Source organism: Pleurodeles waltl, chromosome 4_1 (assembly GCF_031143425.1).
Source record: "Pleurodeles waltl isolate 20211129_DDA chromosome 4_1, aPleWal1.hap1.20221129, whole genome shotgun sequence".
In the NCBI taxonomy this organism is placed as follows: Eukaryota; Metazoa; Chordata; class Amphibia; order Caudata; family Salamandridae; genus Pleurodeles; species Pleurodeles waltl.
The window spans coordinates 975,572,830-975,594,115 of NC_090442.1; the positions used below are offsets into that span (position 1 = coordinate 975,572,830).

The 21,286-nt window shown below is 41.8% G+C and overlaps 1 protein-coding gene across 2 annotated transcripts in view; it reads left to right on the forward strand.

Moving 5' to 3' along the window:
* Positions 1 to 12,586: 12,586 nt before the first annotated feature.
* Positions 12,587 to 21,286, forward strand: part of LOC138288608 (L-threonine ammonia-lyase-like) — a 112,058-nt gene continuing 103,358 nt past the window's right edge. The window contains exons 1-2 of one of the 2 annotated variants that reach the window (XM_069230103.1): positions 12,587 to 12,661; positions 15,885 to 16,047. Coding sequence is in view for 1 of the 2 variants with exons in the window: in XM_069230102.1 (XP_069086203.1) it covers positions 12,657 to 12,661 (5 nt within the window). In the remaining variant the exon portion in view is untranslated. The remainder of the gene's footprint in view (positions 12,662 to 15,884; positions 16,048 to 21,286) is intronic. The other variant, XM_069230102.1, reaches the window with a different exon arrangement.

The following is a 21,286-nucleotide window of genomic DNA, read 5'->3' on the forward strand; positions in this document are numbered from 1 at the left end:
GGTCATAAGCATTGCATTTTGTGGCAGAGTCGGACCTGTGGCCAGTCCCTGCACCCAACTAAATGCATGCAGTCAATACCAATGTGGGACCATTGACTAAGTGAAGCTGTAATACAATTCTTTTTATCAGGATTTGCGAATCTTATGACAAATGTATGACTCCTGAGACTTTAGGATGGTCTACCGGTGCCACGTAGAAGTGAGGACTTGAAAATAGGACATAGAATTTTGAGAATCCTGAAATAAAAATATTTTTTTATATTTATTTTAATGCTGGGTGAGTCTCATTGAGGGGCACTTGCGCACATGTTTCTGGAGTTTCAGGATAAGTTCACCCTGTTCCATTATGCCCCTTTTCTTTTTCCCAAAACAAGGCTCAATACGCAATGTTGGGTAATGGCAGTCAGGTGCAGCAGAATTTTTCTGTGATAGTCAGCCAATCAGTGTGAAGGATTTGTGGAACTGCAGGTGGATTTGCGAATATACAGTGGATGATGAGAAAATACAGTGGATGATGGGAGAAAAAACTCTGTTGTCCAATTCATAAATCTACAGAGCATCCATGAATTAGCAGTTCAGACATCTCTAAAATGTAACTCCTTCATGCCCATGCTGAAACAGTTTTTTTACACCACAAATGTTAGGGAAATAGAAAAGGTCTGTTGTTTTTCGACCCCTTCCTTTGATTTACAGGTATGCAGTGATACTTGTATAGGTCACATCACACTTTTATGTCGTGGCATGCTTTATCATAGGTGGCCTACTACACTAGAGCAGGAATAATACCTCCACAGTGGATTAAACCGCATTCCTGGAGTTCTTATATAAGAGGTACAGGATCCAGATAAAAAAAAACCTCAGTTCAACACTCTGAGTTTTTCCATTATTAGTTGAGTGACCTGGTTGTGATTAAAAACAGAGGGTATGGATAATAATTGATATCTTGTGTATCATCAATCCAATATTAAAATATTTAAATTATATATATATATATTATATATTATATACATCTAGCCAAAAGGTTCCTGTAACATGTTCCAGTAAGACTCATTGTCATGCGGGACACCAGTGTCCAGTCCTAAGCTTTATTTTAACAACCTGATGCAGTCTGCGAGTACTATTCATGATCTATACCAGCTGAATCAATTGGTCTAGCTCACCTAAAAACATTGATTTGTAAAAGGAAACATGGGACAGGAACACAGTGTATACGCTGAAAAGTATAGGTGGTCTTGGGTTTCTAAAGTTATGTAATTACTATTGTAGATAACAACTCACTGTGCTCAGTCAGTGAGCCCCTGCATCATGGGCCAAGCCCTGCATTAGACTACAAGTGATGAAGAAGTTATCTAAATGTCCTATATATAAGAACTGGTCATCATCTTAGTACCAATGCATGGTGTTTAAGGTCTGAGGTGGGACAATAAAACCATTTATTAGCGCTTCACTTGCCACATGTAAATAAACAACAGTAACAGCAGATGGTAAGTGGCAGGAAGGATGGTGTTATGTGTTGTAACTTTCACTTGCAGTATTAACTAATTCTTAGCCATCAATGATATGAATACCCGTAGAGTCTGGGCCCAAACCACAAAACCATTTATGACCATAACCTGTGTTTACACCTGAACATGGCTCCATTTCAACTGCCAGGACTCCACAAAAGGATATTTGTCAGACATAAATTGTTTACTACTACTTAACTATATGTCAGGCTGCATACAGTTACACAGTAGTAAGTCCCACGCAATGAATGAGACATGGGAGGATCATAGTGTGATTTGCCTTAAGAGTCTGTGAAGACACACAAATTTGTGAATCTCTTGGTATTTTTAAACTCCTATGCAACCCATTCCTGTCCTGGTGGAGGACGTCCTCTAGCTAGAGGCTGGAATAGCGTCCCTCCCAATGAGGAAGGGGAATGAAGCAATCCCAGACCTTGTGGGGTGGAGCGAAAGTTGTTTCTCCATTGAGAAAGAAATTTCCTGTGGCAAAAGAGAAAAAGGAAAATATGCATTTGCACAGCAACTATATTTTTCCCAGTACAGAGTTGTACTCTGCACAACTCTGCAATGTAGCCTGCTGTATTGTAACGCATTTGTATAGCACTTCAGACCTCATGGTAAAGCTCTGAAGCACAATATCAGACAGGTAGGATGTATCACCATTGGGATTGGGAGGGCTTGGCTGGAAGATGTTGTACTTGCTGTGGGTCTATGTGGGAAGTGTTCTGGGGATGTGTGTAAGTGATAAGGGTCGTGCATCTATCATTTCTAGGGTACAGAGCTTGGAAGTGTAATTTGAGTAACAGTGAGGGAGAAATAAGGTGGGCTCAGATTGCATTATCTACCAGATATAAGTCATGTTGCAGGTCCCATGTTGAGTTTATGGTGATCGTCGTCAACTTTCACTCCACCTACTGTGGTGAATAAAGAAGTTAGGAAATCACTTTTTAAATCTTGTGGGTCTAGAGGGGAGAGGGGGACAGAGATCCGCCTTGATGATCAGCATTACATTCATCCTGTCTGTAAGTTTTTTTGTTTTGAAATAATTTGTAATGTTTTTATGTGATCAAAATTGACTCTGGTGGAGGACAGCACCTGGATACTCTGGCAGCGTCTTGATACCCTCACAGGTGATAAGCCATGCTCTCCAATTACTGATTGATTGAATGATTGATTGACAAGAACTAGACCTGCAATGATGGGCTACATTAGAGACATTTGGCATGTATATTGAGTTACGGTTTGCCATGCTGTTTATTTCTTAATTTTCACATACTCAGTAAGCAGTTATAATGTAAATTGCTGTGCAACCTGTTATGTGAAAGTCCTACAAGCTTGTATACTGTATGTCCTGACAAGATATGCAGTCGGTCATGTAAGTGGTCTTCAAGTTGACTGCACATGCGCATATGCAGTGATCATCCAACGGGCCAAAATGGGGCTGTGCAGATGCTCATGTAAGGGCCATAGATGTGTACAGGGTAAATCAGGGCTGATTAAGTTGATAAACAGGAAGAAGTAAATTCATACAAGAAACAGTGACTGTGAGATTAACTAGAGAGGGTATTAGTACAGCCTTCCGGCTTGGTTGGTGTTGTACTCAAACACTGAATGAGGAGTGGAACTCATTGGCGTTACTTGGATAAAAATAGTGACAAGAAATTAAATTGGTTAGGGGAGAAATTGGGCAATGGTTTTGGGTCAGACCGTGGCTCCGCCTGGCTCTAACAGGCTCAAACAGCAAAGATACCACAGGAAAATACATTTAACCTCTCCTTATTGGATAGTGCAGCAGTTCCCAAACTGTGGGTCATTAGACAATTTTTGGTGGGTCACAAAAGTCCAAGCAATAAATGAAGATGCCTTTAAATTCTGTATTTATCTTTTTACATTTACTGTGCTTCAAAGTCAGAGGTCAAATGTCAGACTATGGGTCTGCTTTACATCTTGGCGGTCTTACAGCCAAACCGAGGAATGGACCCGAGAAGACCGTCAAGTTGACGGTTTCCACCTGCCGTATCTAGATGTCACATTCGGTGTACTGGCAGCTGTTTGCTGACAGTGGAGGACAACGATGGGCTCAATGGACATCGCACAATGGCAGTGGCTATGGAATAGAGGTAAGTCACACACATACATTGTACCTTTGCCATATGTGCCTCCTTGAATCACAAACGAGATAACACACCATAAAACACCATTATCCATTGCCATTCCACCACAACAGAACACGTGCATGCCTTAAACACACATAGATGTACATCAATGATACAACATATACACACTACTGATACAGCACCCACACATGACACAAACACAACAACTAATACAACTACACACTCACACAGCATCAGAACTACACACATCACGGCAATGACTAACAAACAGCACCACTTACCTAAATTTTGCATGCATCACAACACATAACATACACATCATCAATGCCATATGCAAGTGGCACACATACTGACACAGCCACATCACCCATTCCAGCTCGCTGCACCCCACCCAGCCAATCGCACTGCACACACACATACATGTACTGAGTCACACACACAACTCTATGCACAACATTTCACTGGAAAATGTGTTGCCTGTAAATGAGAGTATGCTTCCATTAAATCGATCTTTATAATAAAAAAAAGCCTGCCTCATGTCCAGTAAAGATTGGTGGGACACCAAAAAATGTAATTCTAGAAATTGGTCCGAGGTCATAAAAGGTTTAGGAAGCACTGCTGAGGTGGAATGAGTGGAGTCAAGGAACAGGCGGGAGGTAGAGCTGCACTGAAGGCAAGATCACAATGGCCACCACAGTGGGTGGGGGCGCTGGGCCAGTCCCTATGTTCTGTGAAATTACAAACAGAGAACCAGATTTGCAGACATTCATTTAACGTGCAGCCCACGCATGGCACAAGCATTGACAAAGTAGTAAATGACACCTGACGTTCCCAGTGGTAGACCTAGAAAAGGAAGCCATGACTGGCACGGGTTTCCAGACAGGGGAGTAGCTTCAGGGGGCATTTGGGGTGTTAACCCATCCCTTAATAGATGTATTTTCTGGAAAATAGTGGGGTATAGATATTTTCAGTCGAGTATGGTGAGGTGTCTGTAGGATTTCACAAGAAAATGTACATGAACACAGACGAAAACGCACACTCACTCTCTTCCTTTCTGCTTTGAAACTCTTCGAAATGTTGGTTATTTTACAAAATATTGTGTTTTCTTCACTTTGTACCCCTGCTAATCCGCATTCGTCTCCCTTTCCACTACCTCCTTAGCGCCTCTCATGTGCTCTGCTTGTGACATTGTACGCTAAGCGTGATCATTGGGAAATCTGAAGCTCAGGACCTCTCTCCTCCACACACCCCTCCCCCCTCAGCCCCATCTTCCCAACCAAGCTACGCCCCTGTTTCCACAGAAACTAATGGGAATGTTTGTGAAATCACACAAAAGTCGTATATTTGCACTCGTGTTTAGGAGTGCGTCTCCGAGCATGAATGTATGACTTTTTGGTTTGTGAAGTCTGTAATTAAGAAATTTAGTGACAGCCAGTGCTTTACTGTCTGGTACTGAGTACCGGCACTTTTTTAGTTTGAGAGTAAGAGTACCGGCACATCTCGCGAAAAACGTAATACTTTTAATTGGAGAGTACCGGCACTTCTCGGAAACAAGCAGGTACTCTGGCACAGAGTAACTGCACTTTAAGTTTTCCATTTCAAGCACTGGTTACAGCCACATGCAACGGACGTACATGGCAGAACCTGCAGAAACCCCGGCTGCCGCCCTCCTTTCGTTGCCTTTGTCCTGATTCAAGTTGGATCTGCCATAAACCTGCAGTGCCTTGTAACTGTTTAGGTGGGGTGTGATTTGTTTTGAATTTTTGAAAATCAAATAAATTTGGGAACATTTGCTGCAATAGCTCCTCCAGATACTAGGGAAAAAGCAATACTGACCAATTATTTAATAATAGTTTCAGCTTAAACTATAAACTATGCAATATAAAACAGTTAAGATTCACAAAATCAATACATACAACACTAAAAAATATAACTAGGTAAATGCACAAGTATCCAGCTATATAAGTAAAAAAACTACTGCCAAATAACTTCAAAACGTAAAAACAGAACTACCATGTCCTTTCTATGCAGAAGCGACCCTGAGTTCCTGTTGAGTGCTAAGAACATACGTCCAATAATTAGCCAGCAATTCTTCATAACTTATTAAGGCGGTTGGAAGCAAAACGAGTCTCAAAATAAGTTATAACCTTATTACTAACTACTTAAGATGCACTGTATATTGAAACTAAAGTGCTCAGTGCTTTGACTAATTGTGAGAAAATTCTATATCAGTGAATCTGATCACTTAAAAAACATTGTGCATAAAATGTATTTAAAAAATAGCTCCTGCCACACAGGAATTGTTCTTATCCCTCTCTTCTTCCTCTCTGTAAGGATGTAGTTGTTCCAGCCTATGCACTATGTGCCATACCGTAAGCAGAAAAAGCACAAACTTAGCAGAAATCTAGTGCAGTTTGCGTCCATTTAAAGCGTACAGAAGCTATCAAGTGCATTCCAAGGAGCCGTACTGAAAGCACCGTAGATGGCACTTAGCTAGTTTTAGAGGCATGACCACCATAAAAAAACAAGGCTGTTTAGATGTTAAAAATACTTGTTCGAGAAGGCAGATACCCGGTAGCTATGGTAAGTACATTTTTCTAGCAGCTGGACAAATGCAATATCACAGCAAATAACTTAGTTAAAAAGAAAAAATTAGCTCTAAGAACAAAGTAGGCCTCTAGTTAGTCTCCAAGCGGCATAAATGTGTTCAGACACAGTCCTGTAAACTGACTTACTATTCACCTGTAAACAAAATGTCAAGGATGCTTTACAGTGCCTAATATTATGCTTAATGAATAGCGGTCTAAGATGTTTTTTCTTTGCAAACAATGATTTAGTATAAAGCAACATAAAATGAAGCAGGATATCTTCATATCCTTATTTGGAATCACATTAAGTAGAGCCAACCTCATTTCTTAACCATTTTTGGTAATTTTTTTAACCGATAGCATGCAAAGGTGAAATGTAATAAAAAAGGATTGCTTAATAGCTGGAAACAGATTATCCAGATAAGGTTTGAATAACGAGGTTGGTTTGATTGTCCGAAACTGGGATAGCAGACGACCACCTGTCGCTGAGCTGATGTACGCCAAATACTTGTCCTTAAGTAGCTGCATCATTGCAGGGGTCAATACCTCCAGATTGTTCCTACAATCTTCACATCCTAAGCCAAAAAGAGTCTTAAAGATGTGTTTATACCCAGTCAAGCTTTGTCCAGATTCGCACCCAGTATAAAACTGGTTTGAAAAACAAGAGTGACTTGATTGACGTCATGCCCAGTTAAACCCTGAGAGTGTCCACTGGAGTCCTAGAGCCCAGGCATTGACGGCGGCATAAGAATCTATTTTCCAACTCACCAAGTTCCTTTTGGCTTTTATGCTCCCACATTTCTGCACCGAACAAGCTTGCTGCCACAGCTTTCATTTAGTAGGCACAGAGAGTGGGAGAAATGAGTCGCCTTACGCATTTCAGGAAGTATCTATTTATTGAATTACTGTAATGGTAATGGCCCAGGGTTCCTTACATTTTAGATGCCTTTGTCGTCCAGGATAACATATCATAAAATCTGAACCCCATGTAATCAAAGGAATGGACTCTGCTCAAGCAGTGTCAGTATATTTTGAAGGTGGTTCTCAGTGGCTTCCTCTAGTTCACTATCATGAAGTTAGGCCCATATTTATACTTTTTGACACTGAACTGCGCTAAAGCACTTCAACGTCAAAAGGTTTACTGCTGGCTAACGCCAAACCAAGATGCCAGCCGGGTGTCATATTTATGGTATGACGCTAGCCGGCGGTAAGGCCCGGCTTGCATCATAAAAAAGAACACTAGCCGAGTGGGGGAGGCGTAGGGGGAACAGAGGGTTTAGCGTCAGAGGATGACATTAGGACAGTCAGAGCCAAAAAAAATGCCTCTGCCCAGACTAGTGTCATTTTTTGATGTTAAAATCTCATGGACATGACTCCTGTCTTAGTAAAGGCCCCCGAACCCAATAGTCATGCCCTGGGCATGGCCATTGGGCACAGTGCCATGTGGGGGGCTAAGTTAGGCCCCCCTATGGCACTTAAAAAAAGAAAATACTCACCTCTACTTATCTGGGATGAGGTCCCTCCATCCTTAGGTGTCTTCCTGGTGTGGGTGGGAGTGGGTGGGTGAGGGTGTCCCTGGGGTCGGGGAAGAGCACCTGTGGGCTCTTTCCATGGTCTCTGACCATGGAAAAATGCCCAAAGGTCCCCTAATGCCTTCCCTGCCCCAGGCATTAAATAATGGCACTAAGCAAGCTTAGCGCAATTATTTAAGGTCCCCAGCCCCATGCTAGATTTTAGCACAGGGGGATAAATATGGCGCTAGGCCATATAATTGTTTTCTGCACAGGAACGCCTACCTTGCATCTCATTGATGCAAGGTAGGTTTCCACGTCCAGAAAATCACGTAAATTCCATAACTTTGGCACTAGACGTGTCTAGCGCCAAAGTATAAATATGGAGTTAGGTTTGTTCAGAATTAGTGTAAAAAAAAAATGACGCTAATTCAGCGCAAACCGAGTATAAATATGGGCCTTAGTTTTCATTGTGTTTATCACAAGCTATTTTTTGGGGCACAGTAGGCCTCGAAGAAGATCAATAATGTATGCATTGCCAGTTCAGTGCAGTAAAGAAGGACTGCATTGTCTGTGTAGATCAATATTGGAATTTTGTCTCCTCCAATCTGGGGGACATCCACTTTTAGGCTTTGAAGTACACTCCCCACATAATTTGTAAAAAGATTAAATAATAAGGATGCCAGGACACAGCCTTGCTTTACTCCACCTCTTTCTCAAAAAGTTGGGCATCAGCGCTCCATTTACACATACCTGACTGCAGCTGTGGTATTCTGGTGCAGCTTTTGAATGGCAGTCACAAGATCACATTGAAGATTTATATCATGGAGAGACTGCCACAAAAAGGCTTCATTGACCAAGTGAATTGCTGTTTTAAGATCTATAAATGTCATAAACAAGGTGTTACTTTTGATGATGACTGGTTTAAAACAGATGTTGTATGGTCTCATTGCTTGGTCGATTGTCCTATGGGTTTTTATGAAGCTGGCCTGGAAAGGTGACAGTAAATTATTATCCTCCACCCAGGTTTCCATTCTGGTAAAGACTGCCTTTCCATAAATCTTCTCTGTGCTATCAAGCAGTGAAATTAGGCAGTTATTGGCTGGGTCACTCCGAGGATCTTTTTATGGAGGAGCAAAATAACTGCTGTTATCCAGAAAGCCTGCATCTTTTCTATGTCCTGAAAAGAACCCTTGAATCCAGTGGATTTTAAACGCATCGACAATAGGGAGCAGCGGTGAGCCCCATTAAAGAAGATTAGGCCTTCAGGGAGAATCTAAAGTATTGTCTTGTAATGCACATCATTTCTGGTTGAGCTATCACAAAGACTTACAATTAGCGCCTATGTGCTATTTTGCTCTTCAAGGAGGAGCCAACAAAAATCTTTCTAATTAGTTAGGCTCCTAGTTTTCTTTTTTTCCAAATTGGTGCAGAACCTGAATTTTATTTTTCAATCTGATGTGTTACTGTTTGTCTTTGAATTTGTATTACTGTCAAATGTTTTTGATGTAAGCAATGTTTGCATGGTGCCCATTTTTTATATGATGTTATTGCTCATTTCTGTATATGTTTTTCTGTGTGCGATAAATGTTTTTCAATTAAAATTGTTTTTTTGATAAATGCTATGGATTGATGCCAGTGAGAGGTAATTGGTTTTGCCTTCTCATTGTGAATAATAATTCTTTCCAAGTAAATTACAGTGGTGGCTCTTGTCTGTTTTGTGTATTTTGATTGGCCTAGCCTCGCTGTTTTAGAGGCCATACCCCTTTTCTATTACAGTTATCCAGAAAGCCGGCATCTTCTCCATTATCTAGACTGCATTAAATGCTGAGGGTAATACAGGAGCCCATAAAGAAACATTACAGTGAAAGACGTCAGGTCAGACACCGTTAGTGCCAGGGGCCTTATTTAGCTTTTGAGAAAAATAGCTGCCCATATTTCTTCCTCTAAGAACTTGTTTGCCCATTTCTTACTGTTAAAGGTGACTACGAGAGTGAACCCAGGTCTGTCTGAAAATGGAGTATCCTTACTTAGGCCTGGGTCAGGTGTCAATGGAGCAACTGTATTCATATTCACATTAGAGGCTGATATTTTATATAATTCCCCAAAGTGATTAATCACTGTGGCTGAAGTGATAACTGGATCCAATGCCCTAAATGGGTCTTTGCAGCCCCAGTTGACCAAGATCCAGACACTTATATTATCCTTTTCTTCGAGTACCTTTTCAACGGCTGCCCATACCTGTGAATGGATATGTGATTTCATATAGTCTCTTGTATTGCTGTCATAGTGATTTCAGGCGCACTTCCCCGTCTTCCTAGGAATGTCTGTGGCTTAAGGCTTTTGATAGAGCTTGCTTCGTTTTGTGCGTTCGTTGTCAAACCAGTCTACTTTAGTTAACAGTTGAGGGGCCATTGCACCATTTTTAGTCCAAGCTGCGCCATCACTCAGGGATTGGGTTACTTTCAGAAATGATTCAAATTTCTTCACAATGATCAGGCTCAGCTTTTCCAACTCAACAAAGAGTTCCTTGTACGCTTGGTTATAAAGAGAGTGACAGCCCATGTTATATGTATATTTATTGCAATTAATGTACCATCTAAGCTTTTTTTCGGATGGATTTTTCTTTTCATTTTCCCAGGAAGATCCCTGCAGGAGTAGATGAAAGAAGAACCATAAGAGTAACAATCAATGGATCACGATTGCTCTCGATTCTACTGGTTATTATCATGTCAATAACTTGACTTAATGACTCCTGGTTGATGAGTATATGATCTATTAGGGTCTCTCGATTGCCAGACCTAAAAGTACATTTGGCAGGATGGTCTGAAATAGTACAGTCTTTAATAGTTAAGAGATTATTCTGGAGCAAGAAAGTATTGTACTCCCTTCCCCTTCTGGTGGATCCTATGGTCAGGAACCAGGACGCAAAGAGAGACCTCCAAGCTTGCAACTTCGATTTATCAAGCATAGATATATCTGGTTTAGTGTTGAATTCCCCACGTAGCAGAACAGAGTGAGAGCAGTGCTTCTTCTTAACATTTAGCTGGAGACTAGTCCCCTAACAAAAATAGGTGAGATAGGAGCTTAAGAGCTTTAACATTGCTGAATAATCACTCGTATTCCTTGGAGGGAGGTAAACATTGAAAAGTCCAGGGCTCAAACATCACAACTTAATTCAAAATGTTGCAGATGGATTACGTTCTTTCGCGAGCTTTTGGCTCGCACCAGTGCTTGGAGGCTCAGTGAGACCTAGACTGTTAAGCCAGTGATCGGCCTGGCCATCTTACCTGTGATTGCATGTACTGAGATGTAGAGAAACCCTTGTGGGTGATTTCATCAAGTGCCCACAGTCCTGGAAACAGCACATTGAATGGTATGTGATAAAAGTAATGCGTTCTTTGTCAATACTGGCCAATGACATTTCTGAAGAGAAAGAGCATTTAATGGCACAGGTATTGATAAGCACCTAAAAAGAGTCTGTATTGTCTCCCCAGTTCACTTCACTCTGCTCTTATTCTGAGTGTCAGTCACTTCCCTTAAAACGCTGGAATGGGTGGTCAGTCGCACTCTGTGCAGTCAGCACAACTATGGAACTCACTGCCAAAGCCCATGCACCATGAAGAAAAAATAACTTGAGTCCGCGAAAAACACATTAAATCCTGTGTGTTTTTTCAGGCACCACTATGTCCTGCTCGTCTTCACCCTGCCCTCTAGCGACAGGAAGTCCTCATGTGTACTTGCTTTTAAGAAGTGTAATATGTGACAATATCGTAGCTCCTATGGGTCACTGGATGCAATGAAACAAACCAGTGCTGATGAGCTCACCTAGTGGTCTTCAGCCAAACAGGTTCTCAACACCTTGCGGTTGCCTAGGCTGCCAACAGCAGTCAGTAAAGGAGTTGTTGCGTTGTCTGGTGGTCGCTTAGTGACATAACTGTGCAGTGAGTAGGGACACTCTAGGGCTGACGGTGGTACACATTTAGTGTCTGGCACTGATGGACACCAAAGTACTATCATCGTAACACAATGAGGCCCGGGCACTGACACTAGTGGTCAGTGGTACAATCTGGATACATGGGCACTTGTGGCACTGCTAAGCACTGACATTTATGGTCATTGAGGACGTCTGGACTGGTTATTATTGCAGAAGCTAGAAACATAGGTACTGTGGGCGCTGGTACTTACGAGGGCCACTAGCATTGTTGTCCACTTGGGATACTGGCGGTATGGGCACTTATAGATCCTAACGAAAAATAAAACAACGAGACTCCTCATTTAGACTCCTTCGGAGATTAAAAATATTCACGCCAACCATGTTTCTGGACTTTTTCCAATTTAAGGTTTAGCTTCAGAAAACGTCTGGCGATGCAGTTTTACGACGTCAGTGAGACAGCAAAACTAAACAAAAGCAATATCCTTTACAATAAGCAAAAGGCTGGTGGTAATTACATAGGATCAATGCACGAAAGCACCCTACTGCAAGATGTACTTTATTTATTCTGCATTTTGCCAGATTGGGAGGTAAAGTATAATGGTCGCATTATTTCACAATCGAAACAACATGTTTAAAATATTTGAGTTTGCAATTTTTGCTTTGTGGGTGTAAGCATGATGAAAGTGTCGGGCTCTGCTCTTTACTGGATCGAGGATTTTTATAATATTTGTAGCCCTGTGTGTCCCTTTTTAAATCGCGGACTACGTGTACCAGAATGCTTAAAGACATCAAGGCCTGTATGAGCTAAAGGATTTGATAGTAAAACGAATGTCCCAGTAAGAGAACTACGCCTTAGGAAACATGGGGAATGTAGAGGGGGCGGAGCTCTTGCAGCCAGCGCTTCCAGAGGGAGGGAAGTTACTCTGCCGCGGGAGGAGGGACTCCACTCATCAGCGAACTGTGAGGAGTTTGTCCTGAACACAGAAGGCAAAGTAAACATGCAGTAAGTCGGATTTAAAATGAAATAAACGGCTTCTGTGCAGCGCGGAGTGCGCGGTGTTCACTTGTTTTACTGCTATGAGGAAGCTAGTCAGCTTGGACCGTTGTCTTGGTACACTAAAAGTTCCTCTACAGCAGTATATACAAAGGCCACTCGGATAGACTTTGCTCTCTTCAGCGAAACATTAAACAGAAATCGTTTTTTTCCTTCTTAGTGCTTACATGCGTTGCTTGTAAAACGAATACAAAATCTTCATTAGATACAAAATGTTACTTGCAATGTTTTTTCTCCAACAGATCTGCTTCAAGAATGCATAGCTGTCAAGTTTCGCAGGTTCATCAATTAACAGTTAGTCCAGTTTCGTTTTTTGTTAGAATTCTGGGACTGGTTGCACACTGAATTAAATAAAACTGCAAGTGCAGAACTCTTTACGAAAAAAAGACGAGATTGACCTAACTAGTCACTGATGAACCTTAGGAACGCTGTAGCTAAGAGGATGCTTGATATTGTCAAAATGTGTTTGGGCGCTAGCATCTAATGCTTTCCTGCGCAGGCATCCATTTTAATTGGATACTGCAGTTAGTATGGCCTTGGGCAGTCTAAACCCGATTATTTATGGGATCGGCAAATTGGGTTGAATAGTTGACTTTTTGAAGGATTACTTTACCCAGTTAACATCACTTGCAGACTCAGGGATACAATGCAGGTAGGTAGACACCTTGCACTCACTACTAAAACACAACCGGTCAAATCTTCACATGGTTGAAATGACCGAGGTGCAAAATTCATGTTAAATTAACCATTTATCAATTATTTCTAATATATTTTGTTGTGGCATAAGGGATTTTCGACCTTGGAATACACATGCTCGGTGGTGCAATTCTGGGTAAAAAAACATAGACAAAGTTCAAGCTTACAGTAGTAGATGCAACTAAATAGTGATATCGAAATGCAACAGAAGCAAATAGCATTCTCTGGGATTCTTGATGTGGTGGGATGGGGAGGGAGCAGATGGGGTTTGTGGTTGTCCTTCCAGAACATTTAAGATGGAGACAAATTATTCATTTAACAGCTCATTTTTCTAATTTATCGGCTAAAATGCACATATTATACAGGCTTTTGAATGAGGAGCACTTTAAATATTTTAGTACTAAATACTTATAAAATGCTGAAGTCCTTTATTTCTCTCCAGCTGCAAATCAAGTTAGGATATTATATAGTAGGCACCACTTAATTGAGGCTGGAACAACAGAGGATTCCTCAGATAAACCAGCCTTGCCCACCAGCTTGCATGGTTTCCATATTTCCCACGTAGCCAGTCCATCTCTTTTCAGAAAGCTATATGTCACATCAAGATTAGCAGATAGATAGATATGTCGATTCCACAGTATATACTACCAATATATCGTCAATGTTATCATAAATACAGAAGAATAGATATACTGTTTTGAACTCCACACCTACTTACTTTAATGATGTGTTGGTAGTTGATATGAAAGCGTGGAGGTATTTAAACCTTAAATTGTTATAGAAAATCTTTGAGATGGGAACAAGGTTGAAAAGTGTCCTCCACGCAGTTCTGCTGGTTTACTAAGGACTAGGAATATCGGACAGTGCAGAGAGTGGAAGTTTAATGGGTAAGGAAATTGCTAGTTAACGTAACGTGCAGCAGAGTTTGATTTCTGGAAACCTGTCTGATCTATTTGTTCAGGTACAAACAACAAAAGATTGCACAGGTGGCTTGGCAGGTTACTGGAAACACAATTTTTGGGGCAGAAAAGTCCTGATCATGGTGATAGACATATACCTCTGCCTTGAGTGCCTCAGCTGCAGTAATATTTGGTTCCTTCGTAACAATTTAGTGGATCATGCATGTATCCTGACCTTCACTTCTTTCATGAATTGTGGGCTTGCTAAGGCCTGGAAGGGGTGCCCAAAGTAGTAGTGGTGGAAGGCTACTGCCTTCACCAGGACTTGAGCAGTACCAGCGCGGTGGTACCATACAGTGTATTCAAATAAGTAGAGATCTTCATACCTTTGTCATTAGAGAGGTGCCTCCTAGCCCACTGGTATAAAGTTCTGCAGCTGTGTGCTTGTTAGAAATGGGGTTTCTGGTTGGCTAGGGTATGCACCTAAGCCAGGCAGAACCCACCCACTCTAGTCAGGACAAGGGAGTTACACGTCCAAGATAACCCCTGCCCACCCCTTGGTAGCTTGTCATGAGCAGTCAGGCCTATCCCGGAGGCAATGTGTAAAGCGTTTGCACAACACACGTGGCACACTATCCCCACCACAAAGGAAACACAACACCAAGTTATATGAAAATATACTTTTTTGTACACAACGCAATTGTTAGACCAAACACCGTATGTCAGTAATATCCTGCTACCCAAGCAGTTGTCAGAACGTTACACATTAGTTACTCTGCAGAACCAGCAGTATCACATATAACACACACGTTACTTTTTCATCTGCAACATAAGCAGTAGTCAGGAATCACATTACAACCCAAATGCACTTGTCAAAGAAATATCATAAACAACAAATATCAGGAACATTATAAAACATATGGCAAGTCAGAAAAACATATTAGCATGTTATGCCCATAAAAGGAACATTAGCAAACATTTATGAAACACCTCATACAAATAGGCAGGTTAACATATAAACCATGAATGTTCATATAAGAAACATATGAGATATGTATGTCCTTTAAAAGTACCTGGTTTTATGATGAAAGGCACTCCCAGTGCCAAGAAGAACCATTCACTGACAGTTGGGGGACACCATCGGTGTCCAACTTATGTCCATGTTGCAATTCTGCTCTGGAAACAATTGACCATTTTATGTTCTTCTGTCCAGTGTATGTCGCCCCCTGACATAAGTGGATCCGTCCAGTATGTCAGATGTTGGGTTTTAAACAATTTGCTATTGCCCATAGGATTTTAAAGAGTGACACTTCTGGTATTTTGATCCATGCAGTTAGCAAGTTCCTTGTGGCTGCATGGCATACACGGACTCGTTATTTAAAAACATTGTAACTTGCAATATGTATGTCTCAGGGTATGCACTGAGAGATCTTTTATTGGTTTTATTCTTAATAATGGAAGGTACTTCTCTTTTACATTTTATTATACATTATTTATTTTTAAACTTTCTCTTTTGTAATTTGTATTTATATGGAGTATTCTTTTGCTTTGATGTTTTTTTTAATGACTGAATAAAGCTTGTTGTACTACTACTACTTACCGCAACAATGGAGAAGCACCATGGAGGTCCAGACCCTGTGCCAACTGCGACCAGATTTCCATTCATCACTGGCAACAGTCTAAGCCATCTGTGACCCAGGAACATTCCAGGTCCTTTCACCTCATCTCCATCTGGAGCAGGTAAGACTGCACCTCAAGTCTCAGAGGCTTTGTGGGTGCAATCTGCTCTGACTGAAGCCGGCAAAGTGGCAGGGACTCTTTGACTTTGAATAGCCATTGTGCAATTTTTAAGGCTTGTATACTCTAGTGTGGTTTAACCTGGATGTTATCTTACATAAATGGGGAATAGCCCCAGTCGGTGGCTAGAAGAGCTGGACTCTAGTGTGGATAGTGCTAGAATACAGACTTTATGAAGACTGTTCTTATTTAGTGTGTACCGTATTTCGCTTTATGTGTGTGTATACATATACATTTTTATAAAAGTGGGTATTTAGCTGAACCTTCATCTATTTAAGGTGTTGAAGGTATGTTGAGTTATGAGGTCTCCGTTCGCCCTACACCTACCTCATCCCCGCAAAGCCTTGAGTTGCTTGAATGCCACTACCACTAAGAGTCAAGTGCGGATAAGTACTTGGCCCAGTTACTCAGAGTCCATAGTAGGCTGGGCCCTGGGACATCAGGAGTATAAATCTTCAACCACCACAGTTCGGGCCAGTAGCTCCTGCTTGACCCGTGGCCCTCTGAGAGGGGTTCTATCAAGCAGATTGTCTGTGAATGTAGAATCAGGAAAAATATACCAACATTGTGTGGATGGAGGCCCAAAGTTACAGTGTCCACTTAGAATCAGTCTTCCTTCTTCATCTTTGTGGTACGACAGAGAGAGCAACCCAACAACTTTCCATGGTGCAAGTACTAAAAATCTGTACCACAGGATTGGTGGAAATGGTGCATCTAAAAATCCTTGTATTAAATTGGTTTTCTGATATTAATTATGCACTCCACACAACTAGTACAAAATTTCTCTTGCACATTCAGTCTCCTTGGAGATGCAGTCTCATTGAAAAGATACAGACTTCCATCCTGTGATCACCTATTGAGTTTTTTTAAATCTAAGGAGTACCCAAGCAGTACCCACACCTTCGATGCTGGTCAACATGTATGCTATCTGACAAAATGCATATGTCTGTTAGGGACCAGCCCTTCCTCATGGGCGACCACTCCCACTCTGTTCCTCTTGTAAAAAATGAAATATAATTTTCTTGAAAAGTTGGAAAATATTTGATTTTAATCATTTTGCTTACAAAATAAGTACACATTGTATCCATCTTGTCTATTCATTTGGTTTTAAGAAAAAACAGTAGTATATTTAGATAATGACAGACATCGTACCAATGGCATAGTGTCACTCGCATGATCTAGCAGAACAACATATCACAAGAGCATGTTGTAATAAGGGATCATTTCCCACTGTTGTCCTGGGGCTTTGCTTTACTATAAAGCTCAAAACTGAGTGTCAGGTACCCCTCACCCCCTTAGCACTTCACCATCAGTGAAACAAAATCAAGCAGTCCAAAGGGCACATTTACTAAAAACCACACAAAAGAAACTAATATCCTAACACCGTTCCCATCGGTCAGCCCAGCAGGAGCACGTATTACAATGTTCCCGCAGGTCAGCCTGGCGGGAACAATTTAATACGCTAAGGTGGAATGTCACCGCTATGGTGGTGGCATCCTCCCTGTGAGTTTGGCGGTCCCTTGGTGGGACCTCCAAACTCATAATGAGGTCCTAAGTCTTAAGGGTCCTGGGAAGATCAGTAAATCTATGCTGACTGCAGGAGGAGGCTGCACACCTTACTGCATGACAAGAGCAAGTGCCCTAACTCAGCCCTAGCCCAGCACAGCCAAGCCATGCTGTTGGAGTCTCTGGTCTCAATTCAAGTGTGCAGGCACACTTGGCATATAAAAAGGGGGGCATCTATCCAGGCGAGATGAAGGTTACACTCTACCAGCGCTGCCATTCTCAGGTAGGTCCTTTGTGGAGGTTCTTCCTTCAGTCCCATCAAAAGCACCCCCCATACAAAGTGAAGAGCCCACTCTGATGCTGACCTCAATAGAGGTTGATGAAAGACTGATGATTGCGGAATGCAAACTGGTAGTTGTGCCTATTCCCTTGAAAGTGCTTTGATTTTGGTTGGGATGGCCGTCAACAAAGGGTCTCTGTTCTTCAGGCACTCCTGCATTTACTGGTTGTTGCTTTTGACACAGGAATACTCTGAAATGAAGTAGTGATCTCTGTAACTCCCCAGCAATTCATAGCCACTTTAGCTTCTTTGCATAACAATGGGTTTCGAGGCCTCACCCAACAGCTTAGCAGAGCAGATAATTTCTCGGGTTGCACCATTTTGTGTTCTGCTGTTCCTCCGCTCAACTTCCTAGGGTCCTCCTTTTCAAGGCAGCATCTTTTTCATGCAAGGGCTCTCTAACACCCCTTCTCAGCGGTCTGCTCCTCCCCTCAACACCGACTTTAGGCAGCTCCTACTGGCAGATTTCAGAACTTTCCAGGTTCCTGATCTCAAATCTGGCAAAGCAGTGTTGGCAGTCAGCAGTTGCAACCCTGACACGCAAAAGAGTTTCTCACTCTCCACTGCTTTGGAACTCCAGGTTATGGTAGAGAATCTTGCCACACTGGCGGGTATGCTCTCAGACCAGTTTCAAACAGTTACTGACATTTGTGAATTCTTCCCAGAATATTCTAGCTAAAGTCTTTGTCAGGGTCAGAGTGTTCTGTGCGAGCCACTGACCTGAATTCCAGGCGTTCCGATGGGGCGATGACAACTCCCCAGTCCCAGTGAGGACTAATGTGATTGCGATGAAGAGTACATTGCCCTCCCGCAAGTCCTAAAGGGGAATGGGGTTTGGGAAGAGAAAAGGGAAAATACCAGCTTCTGCATCGTGGACTGCAGAATCGGTGTGTTGGACCCTGGACTGCGTGTTGTGTTGGGTGTCAGGACTTCTGATTTCTCAAAATACTGGGTTCTTGGTTTTTAGCATTCTGGGATGCAAAAGAACTACTTCATCAATACATTGAACTTGCATAAACTATTGTACATTGCATAATGTCAGTTATTGTTGACACATTGTGCATAAGTTTCTGTAAGGCTGAACAAGTCTCTTCCTCTTTTTGCAATACTTTCTGAGTCTCTGAAGCAATGTCCAAACTCAAAAACAATCAACTTGACTAAAGGGCTTCTTTGTGTTCTGATGTAATCTCTTGCCAATAATAGTTTTGATAAACATGCTCTGTTTCCAATCTCCTAATTCTCAGGGAAGCGCATGTTACAGGAAATACATCTTTCCTTAATGTCCGTTTAGGGGTATGTTGGATTCTCACCCAAACGATAAATCACACTCGTTCTTATTGTCATAAATTATTCAAAAGACAGAGCTCGGTTTTGTTTCTTTTAAGTAATTAATCTTTCTTTACCTTGAAATGAAGTTACTTGCCGGAAAGTTTCAGAAGAACCCAAACTGGGTTTGTTCACTTTTCTGATTTTCTCTCTTTTATAGGAAATACGGGATCATCGGCAGAAGATGAAAGAGGAGAGCCGGGATGCCGCAGGAAGCCAGTCGGAGGGTGAGGATCACCAGAGCTCAACAGGAGACTCTCTGGAAGACAAGAAATGCTGGAACTTGACTGGAAGCTGGTTGGAGAATGAAGAAGACTGGAACTCGACTGCAGGCAGGCTGGAGAACAAGCAACTTGACTTGCACTGGAACTCAACTGGAGACAGACTCGAGGACAAGTAATTTGACTTGACTGGAAACAAGTGAGCAGAGCAATAGGTACGAAGCCAAGCAAGGCCTCAGACTCACAAGTCTCCTTAAATAATCAAATGTGCACATGTGCCTTTTGGCAGTTGATTGCTTGTAAAGGAAATTAGCAATTATCCTTCTGATTGTGGCATATTTTCAATATAGATCACATTGTAGTTTGGCAGTTACAGTTGAAGCAGGTGGCAAGGCAGTTGGTTGCTTGTTAAGGAAATGAGCAATTATCCTCTTGATTGTGGCACATGTTCAATACAGATCACACTGTGAAGATCACATGTTTTGGCAGTTACAGTTGGCACAAGTTTAGCAGGTGGTATACATTGTGCATAATCAACAAGCATTGGTTATAATAAATGAGATATTTAACAAGCATTGGTTATTCCAATCTTGATATTCAATTAATATACCCAAATAAGTCTAAATGTTGCAAGCAATAGCACCTTACTGTAATCGAGCTCTTGGATGTGCTAGTATACCCAGAACTCTTCTCCCTTCCAAAGGCCGACGCGCTGGGCATGGTTTCAAGGGATTTAACAGATTAAATTGTCGCACCAAATGAGGGGCATGAGCAAAAGATGCGGGTTCCCAAGAACGCTCAGAAGGATCGTATCCTTTCCAGTCTATCAAATAATGCAATTTATCATGGATTCACTTAGCGTCTAAAATGCGACGTACCTCATACTCCTAATGCCCATTGACAATGACTGGAGGGGGGTGGGGAGTCTGGTCTGGTGTTTGGGTGGTAGGGTTTAACAGAGAGACATGAAATACTGGATGTATCGTATATTTGGGAGGTAGTTGCAGCTTCTTCGTAACTGGTCCTAAGACTTGTGTGACCTTGAATGGTCCTAGATAACGTGGTTGTAGTTTTCTGGGACCAGCTGGGGGAATATTATGGTTAAAGAGCCATACTAAATCTCCAATTTGGTACGTGGGTTCAGGGCTTCTGTGTTTGTCAGCTTGTAATTTCATTTGGGTCTTGTGTTTAGCTAGCTTGTTTTTCGCTTTCCATTGGATGTCCTGTAAAATATTTAATCGTTCAGTGATGGAGGGGACTGAAGAGGTTACGTCTGGAAGGGTTTCTGGGAGATTAGAGGGATGAGTGCTGGTGAGAAAGTAAAACAGTGAGCACCCTAACCCTGAGTGGAATGAGTTATTATATGTAAATTCTGCCAATGGTAGGACTTGGTCCCAAGTCGCTGATAGTGAGGACAGGCGGCACCTGAGTGTTTTTTCTAATGTCTGGTTAACTTTCTCTCTTTGACCATCTGTTTGAGGCTGGTAAGCAGAGGATAGGGCTATTTCAATGCCAAGTGAAAAACAAAAGGCCTTCCAGAACCGCGATGTGAACTGGCTTCCACAATCATAGATAATTTTCGTGGACAAGCCATGGAGTTTGATTATATGATGTAGGAACAGAGTGCTAAGCTCAGCAGCCATTGGTAATTGTTTGAGTGGCATGAAATGTGCCATTTTGACAAGAGGTCTACTACAACTAACACAGTAGTATGTTTGTTAGATTCTGGTAAGTCTGTAATAAAATCCAGGCTGACTGTGTGACATAGTTTAGGGGGACTTGGCAAGGG